Source organism: Triturus cristatus, chromosome 3_2, assembly GCF_964204655.1.
Source record: "Triturus cristatus chromosome 3_2, aTriCri1.1, whole genome shotgun sequence".
Lineage (NCBI taxonomy): Eukaryota > Metazoa > Chordata > Amphibia > Caudata > Salamandridae > Triturus > Triturus cristatus.
Genome location: NC_140584.1, coordinates 962,159,816 through 962,177,278, shown reverse-complemented (window position 1 = coordinate 962,177,278; position 17,463 = coordinate 962,159,816). Strand labels below are relative to the sequence as shown.

The following is a 17,463-nucleotide window of genomic DNA, read 5'->3' as shown; positions in this document are numbered from 1 at the left end:
AAAAGAGATTATTCAACATGCTACAATGTCTTCTGTAGACTGGGAAGGGTATTTACTAAAAAGAGATTGGCTCATCATTAGACTACTGGTAAGACCCACTTTGAGTTATTCAGAGGAGCGAACCTTGGCCGTAAGCTTGTTCCTGTGTGGATGGACTGAAGGAAGGTATGTGTTATTGTGTCTGCTGAAATCTCTTGGAGGGCGAGTGAGAGAAGTTGAAAGAAAAACGTAAGGAGAGTTTAGATTTGCAAATGGTCACCAGAGAGAGGTGAGTGTGGGTGATTGGGTGTGGGTCAAGGCACTAGTAGGATGTGAGAAATTCTCAAAATGTACTAAACCATGTAGCCTGGTTACGTTGTTTAAAAACTCTGTGAAGGTCACTAATATAAGAATTTGGAATCACAGTAGGATTTCTAAATGTTCAGAACATGAAATGTCATGTAATTTATCTTTCAGATCTATTCCCTCGACGAGTAAAGAATTAAATGGTGGAACAGATGGTGATCAAGAATATATTGGGAGAAGAGTTTTTAAAAGACCTGGTTATCTTTTGTTCAAGAAACTGTCTTTATTTTGTACTTTAAATTTCTTATCGTGCAAGGAGCTGTTTACTGCGCACACGTTTTCCATCCCTTTTGAAATGTGTGTTTTGTTGTTTTGGGGAAAGATGTGTATATAGTGGTTCAAGTTAATATATATTTCTTGCAATTGTTTACACCTGTCGCTATCCCTATGTCATGTTCTCAGTTGCGCCAATTGTGTTCCTTTCTGGAAAACGTTACCAAAAAAGGGAATGAGAATTCTATTAGTATCAGCTGATTTTAGAAGGACGGTGGTTGTACTTCTGCCCATTAAAGCAGCTTTCAACATACCTTCATGCGCTGTTGTAAATCTGCTTTGCCGCCGCCTCCACCAATCAAAGGGATGAGGACAAAAATATGAATAACATTCAATAAAGCCTGGTACAGACATAGGTAATACAAAAAGCTTGGGGTGGAAATTGAATGGGGGGGGGAGGTGTTTGTAGAAATCTGCATGGTGGGACCCAATAGTTCATCAGTATTGGCTGCAAAGATACCTATAAAGTAAATGCAAGCAATCAAAACTATAAAAAAAATACAGAAATGGTATGGCTCAAATACATTTCCGGGCTGACGCATGCCACCAACGCTCTAATGCAGAGAAGATGTGAGGAGAACACAAGCCCCTTTAATGAAACCATGTCAACAGAACACAGCTAAGTCCATCAGTGCTCATCTACTCAATGAAGCAGCACTATCTTCAGAGAGTAAATTTCGCTCCAGTATTGCTTGTTTTTAAAGGTCACTAAGGTCGACATAGACCAGGCCAACAGTTTGCGGTGCACCTTTGCTCAATACTGGATGCAGCTACCTCAGCTTTTCATATGGTCGTTTGCTACGGATATTGATTAGGTACTTGCAGACTCTAAGGCTCATCAATACACATAAAAGCGGACACCCTTTCCTCAAAGAGAATTGCGAAATTGCTGCTACCATAACATAGCGTTCTATTGCAAAATTATATTGAGGAGAATATGTACAGTGCCAAGCCATGTCATGAGTCTGAGATAAATCATTGTACAGTAAAAAGAGCAAAAAAGAGCATGTATTATGTAAGATAGTCTCCCAAATCACAAATTGTTACTTCAATGGAGATGCTCCCGGATAGCAGAATTGCTTGGAAAAAGCAAATCTTTCCATTGGCTTTTTAAATTAGTGTTTATGTTGGCCACTACACCTCAATTTTTTATAGTTTCAGCATTTAAAAAATAAAAAATAAAATCGTTTCATAGAACATTTGATTCTTCACACTGCCTCAATATATTAATCTGCTTCTACAACGTTTTCCCATTTAATCATCTTTTTACTGTCCGATTGAGAAACCATGTCTGTTTTCTTAACTATATAAAGGGGTCCAACACAATGTAGCGGCATTCACATCAGCAATAACGATACGGAGTAAAGCAATAAGGATTTGGGAAACTTTAGATGCTTATTCATTACAATGAGCGAAATACAATTTAATCAGAAAGGCCAATGTTTTGATGAATCAAGATAAAAGTATGTTTTTAACCAACAAAGACCGGCTTCCGTATGCTGGGTATAGGGAGGACTTATTTACGTATATTAGCGCAAGACAGACGACTTTAAGCAGCCATTATTTGAAAAAAGCGTTTGTCTGTAGTTTTTGGGAGGACGGTCTCTGAGGTTACCCTGCATATTGATCTGTCGGCCTTGAGTAGTTGAACAAAGGACACTTTGGTTGAATAAAGTGCGATTTTTTTAACTCCTCATCACAGATATCTCGTGACATTAATTCCTTAAGCATACACAATTAAAATAAAAGACACTGCAAGCTAGCAAGACGAGCTCTCGTTGAATGTGTGCGCAGTGGATTCTGAAGGAGCCATGCTCCATTCACTCATTTACTCTGTACACTAACATGGCCACCGGCAAAATAAGACAAGCCTCTTGCAATCGAGCGGGTGCCCGTTAAATATTCAGTCTCCCTCCTTCGTGCAGTTTAATGACGAATGGGAAGCGTTCAAGGGCCGCTGCTCGGAGACAGGCTGCTTCTGTGTTAGTGAAAGAGAGAAGAGTTAATCAGCAGGGGAGCTGCTTCAATTCCCAGGAGCAGCTGCCAGGCGCGAAGAGGCAGCCACGGTGTCTGCAAAGGAATGTCAAGAGATGGACAAAGCGCGGGGGATGGGCGGCGGCTCAGCCGTCAATCTCTAACATGGCAGAGTAGAGGGCGACCAGGATACATCTTAAAATGGCTTCCGAGTTGAACAGATTGTCAGTCACCTTCAGAGCGCCCCTTACCTTTTTCAAGCGCTAGGAGAAATTCCCGATTTCTCTGGAGCTCCCTCATAAACTCCTCATTTTGCAGAAAGAGGGCGATCCGCTCATCTTCCAGGTACTGCTTCATCTTCCGCTCTTGCTCCAGGGATCCCTGCAGCTTCTCTCTGCTTTCACACCGCCCTGGAGGAGTGGAGCTCTGGGAGTTCTGGAAAGGAACGAGCGCAAAGTCACATTCACCTGCCAGCACTGGTCACATCGATCTCCAAAATAAGTTTTTACGTGTGTGTAAAAGAGAGGTGAAGAGGGCCATCCCGTTAAACAGTTCAGCCATCTGTAGGCGACCCTTACAAATCAATCGTGCATTGGTCAATTCACCAAGTCTGATTAAGATCTGTATGGAAAGTGGTTGTCGAAGCTTCAAATAACCCATCAGAACTGGTATTATGAAGTATTTATTAATGACTGCTCAACCTTCCATTGAAAATCTTTGGTCGAAAGATTGCTTGTTATGTGAAAAAACAATTAGCTTGGAATAGGCGAAATTTCTGAAACTGTAAACGAGTGCAAGTTCCAAATTCTGCAAAGAACTTTTAAAAATATGTTGTTAGCAAAGGATATATGGTGAAGTGCTTGGGGCCTAGAATGTGTGAGAAGCACTTTGCCCCAAATGGTGTACAACTGAAGCAACCCTTAAATCTTTTAGTCTCATAATATTTGCACACACAAGCTCATTTCCATATTGTTTTCAAACATTCATTTTCAACCAAAAGTTTCGAATGACATGAAGGGTTCATTTTCAAATGGACTATTCAAACAAACAGTTGTAAGCATTGCCTTTTAAGAAAAATAGAATTTCCCACTATTTCACAGGTGCTGGCTTCCACGAAGCTGAACTTCCCGGACGCCAAAGTTGTGCTCTTGATGTAGTGGTGGTACATGCAGAGGGCCTCTTCTCTACTCGACAGAGCCCTCTCTCCCCACCAGCTCCGTCATACTACGCTCAACCGACCCTCGGTGAAGAGGGTGGACAGACATGAATCCCAGATGGTTGGTGCAACTTGGGGCAAGATGTGTACAACCTTGCTTGATAACCCCCCTCCCCTGAGCAGCACGAGATCTACCTGCAGACTACCTCATGCCACCTTCGCCCACCACCACCACCCCCCTGCCTTTGACCCCTACGGCAATCACCAGCTCTGGAGCCATCTAGGCCCAAGCTCACCGCCTGTGAATGCAACAGCACTCTGAAGGCATGGCTGAACGAGCACCGCAAGAACCCTAGCAATGGCGAGAAGATCATGCTCTGTAAATATGTAATATATATGTGTCCAACCGTAATCGCTTCAACTTTTCTTAAAATTTAATTTTGAGTGAATTTGCAACTTGTATATATATGTAGCTCTAACCACAAGTATCTGTAGAAGACATATGTACTCACTACCATTCTTTGAGTTTAGAGGTTATCTGTTTCGTATCTTTTATGTAATTCATGTACTCTGAAGTCCTTATGTACTGTAACTGGTTCTATTGTAAAGTGAACAATAGGTAACAACCCCACCCATGTGGGGTGTCTCCCCGGGCACTGGACTGTAATGAAAATAAGCTTATCGTAGTTGTCAATGAATGCTTTACTCAATTATACGTTTGAATGTTTAGAGTTGTTTTAATTTCACAATCGAATCTTCATTGATCCATTGGAAAACTTCATTTCCCAAAATGCAACATGTTAATTTCACAACATCGTCTCAATCGACGTTCCAATGCATTTCGGCGTAATGCCTTCATCAGGGAACATCTAAAACAAAAGATTTAAACTGTATATAGTGATACAAGAAAGATATACATGATACACAGTCCTAGTCGCATACATTGTGAAGATGCTAATCAGGTGATGTCTGAATGTGTTAGCGTGTTCTCACGGTTAAAGAGGCATATATAATCTGTAAACCAACTGCAGGAATGGTGTGTGTGGGAAATGCGTCAATGTGTAGATAAACAGCGTGTCTAAAGCGGTTGCTAGCATTGTGAAAATATTTAATAGTTCTATCAGAAATCACCGAGTTTAAGTAAGGCGGATATTAGAAATTCAATAGAAAGTCTAAAGTGGCCACTATATGTGGTTACTAGCAAGTGTCAAGATCTTACCGATGCTGTAAACCGTCGATACGCTCAGGGGTCTTCCGTGAGTGTGCTGCTGATTCTAAATCGCTGTTTGGTGTGGTATTTACCGTAACTGACGTGCTTGCGTGTGGGTGCTAAAAGTCGAAAGAGGACTGCATGAGTGTGTGCGAAGGGGAAAATAAAGTTACTGAAAAAAGTAACAATGTCGAACGTGGCAAAGTATACTAGTGGTGTGGAACATGGTGTGATATGTTACCAACAAAAGTCTGTATGAATATTACAAATGGTGAGTTCAAAAATGTCACAATCAATCAAAGAGGAAGCGGCAGCCTTCCGATATGGTACCCAGGGACAATGTCACTGGTAGATGAGCCAGCTTGTAGGGATGTTTATGATTTATAGATAACATGAGAATTCCACCCTATCATTCATACCATGCGGTTGTAATGAATTTAAATGGTAAATCCAATAGTTTTCTCTTTGCAGTAATGAGGTATGGTTATCTTTTCCTTCTCGTTTTTCCACAACCTCTAGAATACAAGCTTTTAGTTGGCTGTTGTGGTGTTGGGCTTCAATGAAATGGTGGGCTACCGTTGATTTGGTTTGTTTTGTTCTTATGTTGCTTTTGTGTTCATTCAACCGAACTTTTAATTTACGTTCTGTTTGCCCAACATAGACTTTCCCACACGGGCATTTTAGCAAGTAAATTATGTTGGAAGTGTCACATGTGGCTGTCACGTGTAGTTTGATTTTATGACCTTTCATGGGATGCGTGATATAAGTTCCCTTAATAATATTGTGACAGTTACTGCAATTTAAACATGGTCTCGTGCCTTTGTGGGTAGCTTGAGATGACTTTGTAGATGGGTGTTTAATGAGTTCTCCAATATTTTTGCCACGTGTGTAAGCAAATACTGGTTCACGGATGAAGGTGTTTTTGAAATCCTGTTCCAGTTGTAACAAAGTCCAGTGTTTTTTGACTGACTTTTTCAAGTGTTGGCTCATAGTAGAGAATTTGCTTACGCATGTTATTCTTTCATCCGTAGTTTTGGGTCGTGTCGAGAGTAGTTGTTGTCTAGTGAAGTTGCTGACTCGATCTTTAGCTTGTGTCAATATGTGTTCTGGGTATCCTCTCTGTCTGAATCTTTGTAGCATATCTTCTTGTTGTTCAGTAGACTTGACGCTGTCTGAGACAATCCTTTTCACCCTCAATAGTTGGGAGTACGGTAAATGCTGTTTGAGTGGTTGGGGGTGGAAGCTGTCATATGTCAAGGTGTTGTTTCTGTCCGAAGTTTTTCTGTACAGGTTAGTTTCGAAACCTCTCAAAGTTTTAGTGACTTTTACATCCAGGAAGTTGATCGTGTGTTCACTGATCTCATGTGTGAATTGAATTCTGTCATCGATGAAATTTAGTAATGTGATTTGGTCTTCAAGTTCTTTGTGGTTTCCTTTCCATAATAGGAAAATGTCATCGATGAATCTCAAGTATAGCAGTGTCTGGTTCTTCCAAGGTTGAGTGTTTAAAATGTGTTCTTCCTCAAAGTAGTTCATAAAGATATTGGCATACGCGGGCGCTGCACAGTTGCCCATCGAAGTGCCAGTCTTCTGTAGATACCATGTGTTTTGCCACTGGAAATAGGAATGTAGAAGGGTGAAATCTAGAAGTTCCATCAAAAAAATCTTCATGCCTTCTTCATAATCTGTATTTAATAGGGCTTTTTCGACAGCTTCTATTCCTGCTTGATGTGGGATTGATGTATATAGGGATTTAACATCTATTGTGCACAATAATGTGGTTTCCTCTTCGGTAATGTTTATAAGATTAAGTTTGAGGAAGTCTGTGGTGTCTTTGAGGAAAGATGTCATTTTAAGAACACATGGTTGAAGATAGGTGTCCAAAAATTTGCCAACTGGTTCATGTATGCTCCCACGTGTCGAAACTATGGGGCGACAGGGGGGGTGAATGGGATCTTTATGAATTTTTGGTACCATGTAGAACTTGGGACTCCTGGGTTGAGGTTGCGTTAAGTACTTCCTTACTTTTTCGTTGATGCCTCCATCAAAGGCTCTTTGTATGATGTGTGTTAGAATCGCTTTGAACTCCTCAGTAGGATTTGAAGTCAGTTCCATGTAGGTATTCTCATCTTTTAAGTGGGTTTCAACTTGTTCTTGATAGTAGGTGGTGTTTAGGATTACAAGGGCTCCCCCTTTATCAGCCTTTTGGCAGGTAATCTTGATATTGTTAGATATGGATTTTAGGGTAGCGAACTCTTTGGTGCTTAAATTTCGATATCGCGATCTTTTTTGGAAGTTGATTTTGGCTAAATCTTGTTTAACCAATTGTTCAAATAAGTCAATGGTTTTGTGACTTATGGGGGCTACATATGTGCTGGTAGCTCTCAATCCTTTTAGTGGGTTTTCAATCTCTGTAGTTGGTTTTGTGATAATGTTTTCGAAAAAGTGCCGTAGGCAGTGCACAATTGACCATAACTAGTTTCATCTATTGTAAAGTGCTCGGACACCTTTGGGTAAAGTTCACAACATACAAAAACGCATAAATAAATAAATACCTAGTGCAGGAGACAAGAATGACACAAAGGTCATAATGCCTGATACAGCCAAATGTGCAAGGGAGTGCCAAAGGCCAAGTTTTTTTGCCTACTCTCTTCATTCCGGTCTATTAAATTGGGGTCTTGGGACATAAATGTGGTCTTGTTGTCTTGCTGAACAAGACACCTGAACTGAAAAGTGATATTAAAGGGTGTGATTTAGGATACGACAATTATGTGTCAGTAGGCTACTGTATTTCCTTCAGAACTATGTAGCAGCATGCAATTGTATTTCCTTCAGATCCTAATTTTTAGAAAGTTATGAATGCCCAGACCACGTGAGAGTCTCGATCGTTGAATCCTGTTGGAAGCACTTGGGATCCATCATTATTTCTATCTTCAACAAGGCTTTGTTTTACTGGCAACTGCACAGTACAGAGCATTCCAGAGTCCTATTGGCACTGATCCTCATGAAAACAAGTAATGGGAAAGCCAATAGATATCGTCTTTGGGACCTACTGGCATTGACAATGGTTTTAGCAATGCTGTACAGCTTCCTTGATGCTTTGCAGGATGTCTAAAGAAGAATAGAAAAACCACCTATGATGAGGCTGCCGCGTCGTTTGGCAGACGCATGTACCAAGCATGTGAGCTCAATCAATAATGATTTTGTTTTTTTATGTAGGGAAGTGGGTTTTTTTGGTGGGGGAAAGCGGGTGGGAGAAGCAGCACAGGGAGCAGAAGCAGCACAGGGAGCAGAAGCAACGGGGACAGTGGGTGGAATAACAAAGGGATCACAGGTGGGGGAATCAACACAGAAAGGGCTGGTGGGTAGAAAAGAAAAGCAAATGGACGAGAAGAGCAACGTGGAGCTGGGGAAGGGCAAGAAAGTATTATGGGGGAGAAGAAGAACACGAGTGTGAGTGCACACAGAGCTGAGAGGAGGAAAACCAGCACAGATGAGACGGAGCCACACAGAGCTGGGAGGAAGGAGAGAAGCATACCAGGAAGACAGCTGAAAAACATTCCGTCTTCTGGAGTGTGCAAAACAAAAGAAAAAATGTGTTGCCTAAAAGTGGGCAGTGGAAGGACACAATCAATTTGGTTCTGCTCCAGTGGAGAGGCAGACAAGATATACAACACAAGCCATCGAATAAGAAGCAGGAAAATGATAGTGACAGTAAAGCCAACCAATGGTAATAAATGGGCGGGCAGTATACTCCTCCAAGTTCTTAGTAAGTCCCCAACATGTCTTTTGCGGCCACAGTTGCGCTGTCTGGTAGTCTCCCCTTATAACCAATAGGGTAACCCAAAAATGATCCACGGACCTGGGTGTCAATTGTTACAAAAAACATTGGTCCTAGACCAATAAATCAGAGAATTATTAAATAAAGGGTAATGATCCTGGACCAATCAATCAGAGAATTATTAAATAAAGGGTAATTATTATTTAAACCTATTCCGAGCTTACAATTAGTCAGCTCACAGACATACATCGACCGTAAAATTTATCAAAAGAACATGATGTGCAGTACAGCAATATGTTGTATTACAATATATTTATTTGGAAATTGAAAACTAAGGTTGAACAAACCTTAGAGGGTCATCAAAGGGGAAAGAAAATAGTTCAAAGGAACGTGTGGAAAAGGGTGCTCAAAAAATTAGATGGAGTCAAGGGGACTCAAAGTTTTCCAAACAGAAAGCAAGAGACATATTTACAAAACTGTACAAAAACGGATAGTGGATATGCAGTTCAATGCAACCTGGCCATATTCAAAACAATCATTTTAAATTATATTTTCATTACAATACAAAGTCGATTTTTCTAAGCAGGGACAAGGGTAGTGGAGAGGATGGTCCAGGTGCAAGAAGGGGGTAGAGTCAACGTTTCGATCCGACTTATCGGCAAAAGAGGGAATTTAATGTCTCGGCCATGCGGATCTTCCTCAGGACAGGGGGAGGGGTGAAGTGACCCTATACAATAAAAGCAATAAAACTTTGAAAAGCTACCTAGGAGGGTTACCAAATCATAATGTCTGCATATCAAGGGGTGGGAAAAGATCCACCTCATGAATTATTTCGTGCTCAAAGGGTCCTGTGACTGAGACATCAGTACCTGTAAATTAAATAATGACATCGGTTGCCAAGAACTGTAAGGGTATTTAACATTAAGTTAAATTATAGGCTGGGGTATAACAGCTTATCACACTGGATAACAATTCCAAACTCTTGTTGGGGATTCAAGGTGATGGCGCTAATGCGATCCAACCGATGTGGTATCGCACTGCCCGTCTATGAGGTGCGGATCACGTGATTGAATAATCCGACACAGACTAATCAACACAGCTGGAAGGAAGAGGAACCATTGTTAAGGTTTCTCCCCTCACTGCATAGTCATGCTCCTAGATCAAGTCGGTTAGAGGGATAATTACCTGGTGGGAATGGGAGTCGACTTCTTTACTCCAAAGCGGTGGCATCCGAATGGCACCGATTCTGCAGGAGAATTAGTGAGCCACGCGTGGAGGTGACTGAGAAAAGGGGGCGGTCATTATCGCACATCTACAGCAATGGGCGAGAAACTCAAACCTGACAAGGGCCCATGACTTACATACCCTATACGAGCCGTACAAAAATGAACAATTCATACAAAATGAATTTAAGGTTAATACAGAGTGAATCAAAAGAGCTAATGTGTATCCACAATTAAATTATGTGAAACATATGGACACCATTATATTAATGAATCCCGTATAATGAGTCAAAATAAATATACAGCGTTAACGATTAAAAATAAACAAACATTATGTGTACTGATGCACTTTAAGGGAGTGGTTGGCATTAAGTGCATCACACGCGTCTATACAAATGGGCAAAAGACCCGAAAGTTACTCAAGACTGCTAATAAAGCAAATCTGACAATGGCCCATGGTTTATATTTCCTATAGTGGCCGTTCAAAAAAGGACCGTTAATACAGTATGAATCAAAGGTTAATACGATGTAAATTGGTTGCTGCCACTTGTACTAATATCAAGAGTGCTACAAGCAACATATGAACAACAGGACATTGATACATTGGACAACATTACATTGATACATTGACGAATCAAGTATAAAGGATCACAATATACATATAGTGGTAGGATTAAAACCGAAACAATAAACAATGTGTGTACAGATGCAGTTTACAAGGGAGCGGTTGGTGTTGAAATTACAGCAAGCATATTTATGTGTCCTCTAATGGAGAATAACAATAGCAGTACATTACATGAGGATGGTGTGGAGTTGACATATGTGGTGACCTCAGAGACCGGACCAATTGACAGCCATTACTGAGTGTGGATACCTGTCTTGTAATCTTTTCATATTCATTCTGTCCTCTTGCTACAGTATCAAAGTGGTGTATCCATCTAAACGCTCGGAAGCTCAGAACCCTAGAGAAATCCCCTCCCCTTGGATTGGCTTGGACCTTCTCTAGTACACACCAACGAAGACTTTCGGGTGTATGTCCAAAATGTTCAACAAGGGGTGTTCCTTGTACTTGACAGCATATGTGGCTGCAATGTTGCAGAATCCAGCTCTTATCTTTTTGTATGGTTTGTCCAATATATACAAATCCACAAGGGCAGGATATGGAATAAATTACCCCAGCGAAGTTGCAGTTCGTATGTTCTTGTAGTGTATGTGTTTAGTTGTGTGTAAATGTTTTCAGTTCATTAGTCATAGGGCATGCCGTACATTGTCCACACTTAAAATGTCCTTTGACTGGCGGAATGTTCCATAGTGTAGTTTGTGAGGTTATTGTTTCCATGGGTAGCAGGGATTTAATGACATTCCCTCACATTTTTACCTTTACGGAATGCATGCATGGGCGGTGGTATACCACCAAGTTCATAGGCCACTAGGTGCCAGTGGCTGTTTATGATCTTCTTAATGGTATTGCTCTTACTACAAAATGTAGTCACGTACACTAGCCTGTCCTGATTCTTGGTGTCTCTCTCTCTTTGGGTTCCAGAAGAGATTCTCTGTGATTGAACCATGCACGTTTGAGTGCCTTTTTTAAAAGTCGAAGGGGATAGCCCCTATCTATCAAGCGGGACATAAGTTCTTCTGATGCCCAAAAGTAATCGTCCTTTTTAGAGCAGTTCCTACGCAACCTTAGGAATTGACCGAATGGCAAATTGTCCCTAAGGTTGCGTGGATGATGACTGGAGTAACGCAACATGGTATTGCGTTCACTCGCCTTCCTATAGAGGCTGGTATATAGTTTACCTTTTGCTCTTATGGTTAAGTCTAAGAAATTGTCTGATGAGTCGCTGTGGTCTAATGAGAATTTAATATCCTCAGAACAATTGTTCAGCCAACCATGAAATTCTTTAAGTAGGTCTTCACTGCCTAGCCAAATAAGTAGTACATCGTCAATGTACCGACGCCATAGGTCAATACAATGACTGTAGGGATTCTGTTCACTCAAGACAGGAGTATGCTCATAGATGTCCATATATATTATTGCTAGATTGGGTGCAAAGCTTGCCCCAATGGCAACTCCCTTTGTTTGGATGTAGAAGTCACCCTGAAAACTAAAGAAGTTTTTGGTCATGGCTACATCGAGAAGTTTAATGATAAATTCTGTAGGGACTCTGTGTGGTCTAGGACCTTTATCCAGAACTTCTCTCATCACTTTCAATGCCTCTCCCTGGGGGATGTTCGTGTATAGTGATGCGATATCCATGGTAGCCAGAAGGTTACCATTCACATCGTGTGGACGCTCGTCCACAAGCTAAATAGTTTGCATCGTATCTCTCAGGTAAGTGACAGTATTCCCAGCGATAGGCTTGAGAAATAATTCTATGTATTTACACAAAGGCTCTAGAATAGAGCCTCTATGTATTTACATTGAGGATCTAGAATAGAGCCGCAGCCAGAGATTATGGGTCTTCCTGGTTGGTTATGCATCCTTTTATGAATCTTAGGGAGGGTGTATATTGTTGGAATCCTTGGATGTTTGTTATTCAGGTAATCAAATTCGTGTTCACTGAGCTACCCTGACTCTAGACCCTCAAGGGTGATATGTTTTATGACCTCCATTATCTCTTTGGTGGGGTCTGATCTTAGATCTCTTTCTTGTAATCACCAATATCTTGAATCATAATTGCCCCCCCCCCCCTTTGTCGGCAGGCTTGATTACTATATCAGTACTGTTACTGAGAGTGGTCAGTGCCATACATTCAGATCTGGTGACATTATACTTGACATATTGAATATATACAGTTCTGAGCTTCCGAGAGTGTAGATGGATACACCGCTTTGATACTGTAGCGAGAGGACTGAATGAATATGAAGAGATTACAAGACAGGTATACACACTCAGTAACGGCTGATGTCAATTAGTCTGGTCTCTGGGGACACCAAATGTCAACTCCACACCATCCTCATGTAATGTACTGCTATTGTTATTCTCCATTAGAGGACACAAATATGCTTGCTGTAATTTCAAAACCAACCGCTCTCTTGTAAACTGCATCTGTACACACATTGGTTATTGTTTCGGTTTTGATCCTACCACTATATGTATATTATGATCCTTTATTCATGATTCGTCAATGTAATGTTGTCCAATGTATCAATGTCATGTTGTCCATATGTTGCTTGTAGCACTATTGATATTATTACAAGTGGCTGCAACCGATTTACATCGTATTAACCTTTGATTCATACTGTATTAACGGTCCTTTTTTGAACGGCCACTATAGGAAATGTAAGCCATGGGCCATTGTCAGATTTGCTTTACTAGCAGTCTTGAGTAACTTTCGGGTCTTTCGCCCATTTCTATAGACGCGTGCGATACCCTTAATGCCAATCACTCCCTTGAAAAGTGCATCTGTACACAGAATGTTTGTTTTTAATCATTGCACTGTATATTTATTTTGATTCGTTATAAGAGATTCATTAATGTAATAGTGTCTATATGTTTCACGTAATTTAATTGTGGATACACATTAGCTCTTTTGATTCACTCTGTATTAACCATAAATTCATATTGTATGAACTGTTCATTTTTGTACGGCTCGTATAGGATATGCAAGTCATGGGCCCTTGTCAGTGTTGAGTCTTTCGCCCATTGCTGTAGATTCGTGCGATAATCAACGCCCCCGCGTGGCTCACTAATTCTCCCGAGGAAACGGTGCCATTCGGCTGCCACCGCTTTGGAGTAAAGAAGTGGACTCCCATTACCACCAGGTAATTATCCCTCTAACTGGCTCAATCTAGGAGCGTGACTATGCAGTGAGGGGAGAATCCTTAACAATGGTTCCTCTTCCTTCCAGGTGTATTGATTAGGCTGTGTCGGATTAGTCAATCACGTGATCCGTACCTCGTAGGCGGGCAGTGTGATACCACATCGGTTGGATCCCATTAGCACCATCACCTTGAAGCCCCAACAAGAGTTTGGAATTATTATCCAGTTGGGTAAGCTGTTATAGCCCAGCCTTTAATTTAACTTAATGTTAAATACTCTTGCAGTTTCTTGGCAATCGATGTCATTATTTAATTTACAGGTACTGATGTCTCAGTCACAGGACCCTTTGAGCACGAAATAATTAATGATGAGGTGGGTCTCTTTCCCGCCCCTTGATATGCAGACATTATGATTTGGTAAAACTCCTAGGTACCTATTCTAAGTTTTATTGCTTTTATTGTATAGGGTCACTTCACCCCTTCCCCTGAGGAAGATCCACATGGCAGAGGCATTAAATTCCCTCTTTTGTCGATAAGTCAGATCAAAACGTTGACTCTACCCCCTTCTCGCACCTGGACCATCCTCTCCACTACACTGGTCCCTGCTTAGAAAAATCTACTTCGTATTGTAATGAAAATATAAATTAAAATGATTGTTTTGAATATGGCTAGGTTGCATTGAACTGTATATCAAATATCAGTTTTTGTACAGTTTTGTAAAAAAGGTCTCTTCCTTTCTGTTTGGAAAACTTTGACTCCTTCTGATTTTTTGAGCACCCTTTTCTACACGTTCCTTTGAACTATTTTCTCTCTCCTTTGATGACCCTCTAAGGTTTGTTCAACCTTAGTTTTCAATTTCCAAATAAATATATTGTAATACAACATATTGCTGTACTGCACATCATGTTCTTTTGATAAATTTGACGGTTCATATACGTCTGTGAGCTGACTAATTGTAAGCTCGGAAAAGGTTTAAATAATCATTACCCTTTATTTAATAATTCTCGGATTGTCTGGTAGGCTCGACCTAAGGAGTGCTGCCAAAATTGTAAACGCAAACTGGAGGGTGAAGCATCTATATATGCTAGTGACCAACAAGTGAGATTCAATGAAGCACAGGAAAGTTTGCACATTGTCATTCACATCTAAACTTCAGACCTCCTTAACGTTTATATTAACAGTTGTACTAAAATAGAAGTACTCTGGCAACTCTGGAGGAAAGAAACCGATGCACCCTTAAGACAGCTTAACAAAGCCTTTATAACTCTTTGCTTCATGACATTTTCATTACCAAACTGCAATCTACAAGCACAAGTCTGCATTTGATTATTACAATTTAACATTTTGACATCAATTCTTCAACGATGAAAGACCATGCTGGTGATCTTCGGGAGTTCTATAGTAATACATGAGCTTGTTGTACAACACCTGCTGCTCACAAGCTTTACATTAACATCACTTTCCAGACAAAATTAGATGAGATCAAATGTAGCCTTACAGATTTAAAAAACAATTTCTGGCTTGCCCTCCAGAAGAAATAGGTATTGCAGTGGAACAGGAACGGGTGAAGGACTCTGAAAGCACCCAAGAACTGAGGCAGTGACTGCCACACACTCAATGTTGCATTTGAGAATGTAAATAAGACTACAGTTCTTGAAAAGGTTCCAAGGCACTAGGTAAGTACCACAAGTTACCTGCAATCACTGCAGACCAATTTCAGTTTTAAACCAAGAAATGGCTCTTCCACTTCAGCCATGTGCACCAGCAACAGTTCTTACAAAAAGGAGGAGCTGCGGGCTTCACTGTTCGGTGTGCCACTGAAGAGACCGCTTTGTCATCTGCAGTATGTCATGTGCTGCTTGTACTGATACTGGTACCTTGCTTTTCACTGCTAAGCACACAAAGCTTTGATCCGAACCTGTTCTAGTGTTCCCTGCAAATAAACAAAATGTGTCCGCTGGGCTCTGAGGGTGAGCCCGCTTCAAAGCTAGAATACCCCCTGTCACAAAAGCAAAGCCAATAGGTCTGATCTTTAGGTTTGAGCAATTGTTAAAGTGCAAGGGTAAAGTAGAACTGACAGCTCAATGCGTTGGCTGTGACACCATGGACGGTGTTTGGTGCGTTGTCATTAGTAATGCACTGAGTAAACGAGCGAAGGATGAGTTGATTCTTTGCGGCCCTACATTTTGGCCACGAAAAAGAGTCTGCCTGTAAGACTCAAAGCCTGTGTGCGTCCGTGTCCTTGTAAACCATAGCATTTTATTACACTGAGCATGAAAGATGGGCACTGAGACCTCCTTTAGTATAGTAACATATACCATGTCAGATACTATATTAACAGCATTTGGTAGAAATGTCAGGCTACTATAGGTTTGGTGTAAGAGCTTAACAACAACTGGGCTAATTCTAAAGCAGGATTTGATTACCTTGTACACTGTTCAAGCACTCAGTCTCCCCTGAATAGGTTGTTGTCTGTGAGGGCAGAACATGTCAAATCGCACATTACTGGGTAAAGCCTGATCTATGTCACCGCAGTTGGTGGCATAAAAGCCGCCTGCTGATGTCCTTGAAATTAACTATATGAACAGCACTACATAAGATCTGCTTTATAACCTGTACGGAGTGCAACTGTCCCTCTCATCCTTTTTGTGTTCATTAGGAAGAAAGAAGGACAAAGGACCTAACAATTTCCATGCATCTGTGCAGAAGCTCTGTAACTGTGAGGAGGATAATACTGCTGGTTAAAACGTAGGCATGTGTATACATATTCTATTTAGGACCCACTGTTTGTGTCAAAGGACTGAGTGCAAGAGCCAATAAGAAACAGCCCTCTGCACCGAAGGTGCGATAAAGAATAACATAGATTACAGCCAAGTTAAGGGTCAGCACGTAACAACTGGCACCCAGAAAGACTACCAGAATCTATGCCTGCAGAAAACTTCTGCTTGGCGACATGACCCTTCCAGCCAATGATCTACATGGTAGGACTGGGAGTGGTCCTGCAGAGTGGTGAAAGGACGCGGATTATGTTCGTGACCCATGCTTGATGGCATATCATGGCACTCAAGAGAAACTGGTAATGGAGGGGAGAGTAGCGTGAAAAACAAAGCATTAGGAGGGATGTTAATGTGTTTACTATTTGTGCGAGTTTGTGCAACAGAACACTGTTTTGGCAGAGATCACACTCAGTAATTTGCACCAGTGGAAGATACATACCCTGCCTTTGGCATGTATTTTCGGACCTCAATAAACAGGAGCAAACCCAAAGATGACTTTGGCATGCAGCTAGTAATAGAGTCTGCTCACCTGGTGCAGGAGAGGGGAGGCAACTGTCTTGTCTGAGATGAAGTTCCATGTGGGTAGAAGGATACGATACTTGACGTGGAAAAAGCCAAGGGTAGATTTGTGCTATTAGCTCTAACTCATGGAGATAATCTCATGACAGCAGCTTGAAAACCAGATGCCGTTCTATGCTCATTATATTAAATATATTTTCCGTCAATTCTACACATAACGTACTTTCCGAGTCATCACTCGTGATGGGAGTTGTATGTGTTGTGTCTTAGTGCACAAGCAGTGTGTAATTGTGTTGCAGCAGAAACAAACCCAGAAGCAGCTATTATTTGCAACATCCGTGGGTACGCCCTGTCAACTAGTATATGACCAGCTGACAGTAACGGAACTTTACAAGGAAAGGCTGTAGGTGCATAAGCTTACATAAGTATACAAGATCAAA

At 41.1% G+C, this 17,463-nt stretch overlaps 1 protein-coding gene across 3 annotated transcripts in view; it reads right to left on the bottom strand.

Annotated features, from left to right (window-relative positions):
* Positions 1-17,463, bottom strand: part of CUEDC1 (CUE domain containing 1) — a 535,352-nt gene that overhangs the window by 110,475 nt on the left and 407,414 nt on the right. For all 3 annotated transcript variants that reach the window (XM_085649520.1, XM_085649521.1, XM_085649522.1), the window contains one exon: positions 2,844-3,027. In XM_085649520.1, coding sequence (XP_085505646.1) covers positions 2,844-3,027 — 184 coding nt within the window. The remainder of the gene's footprint in view (positions 1-2,843; positions 3,028-17,463) is intronic.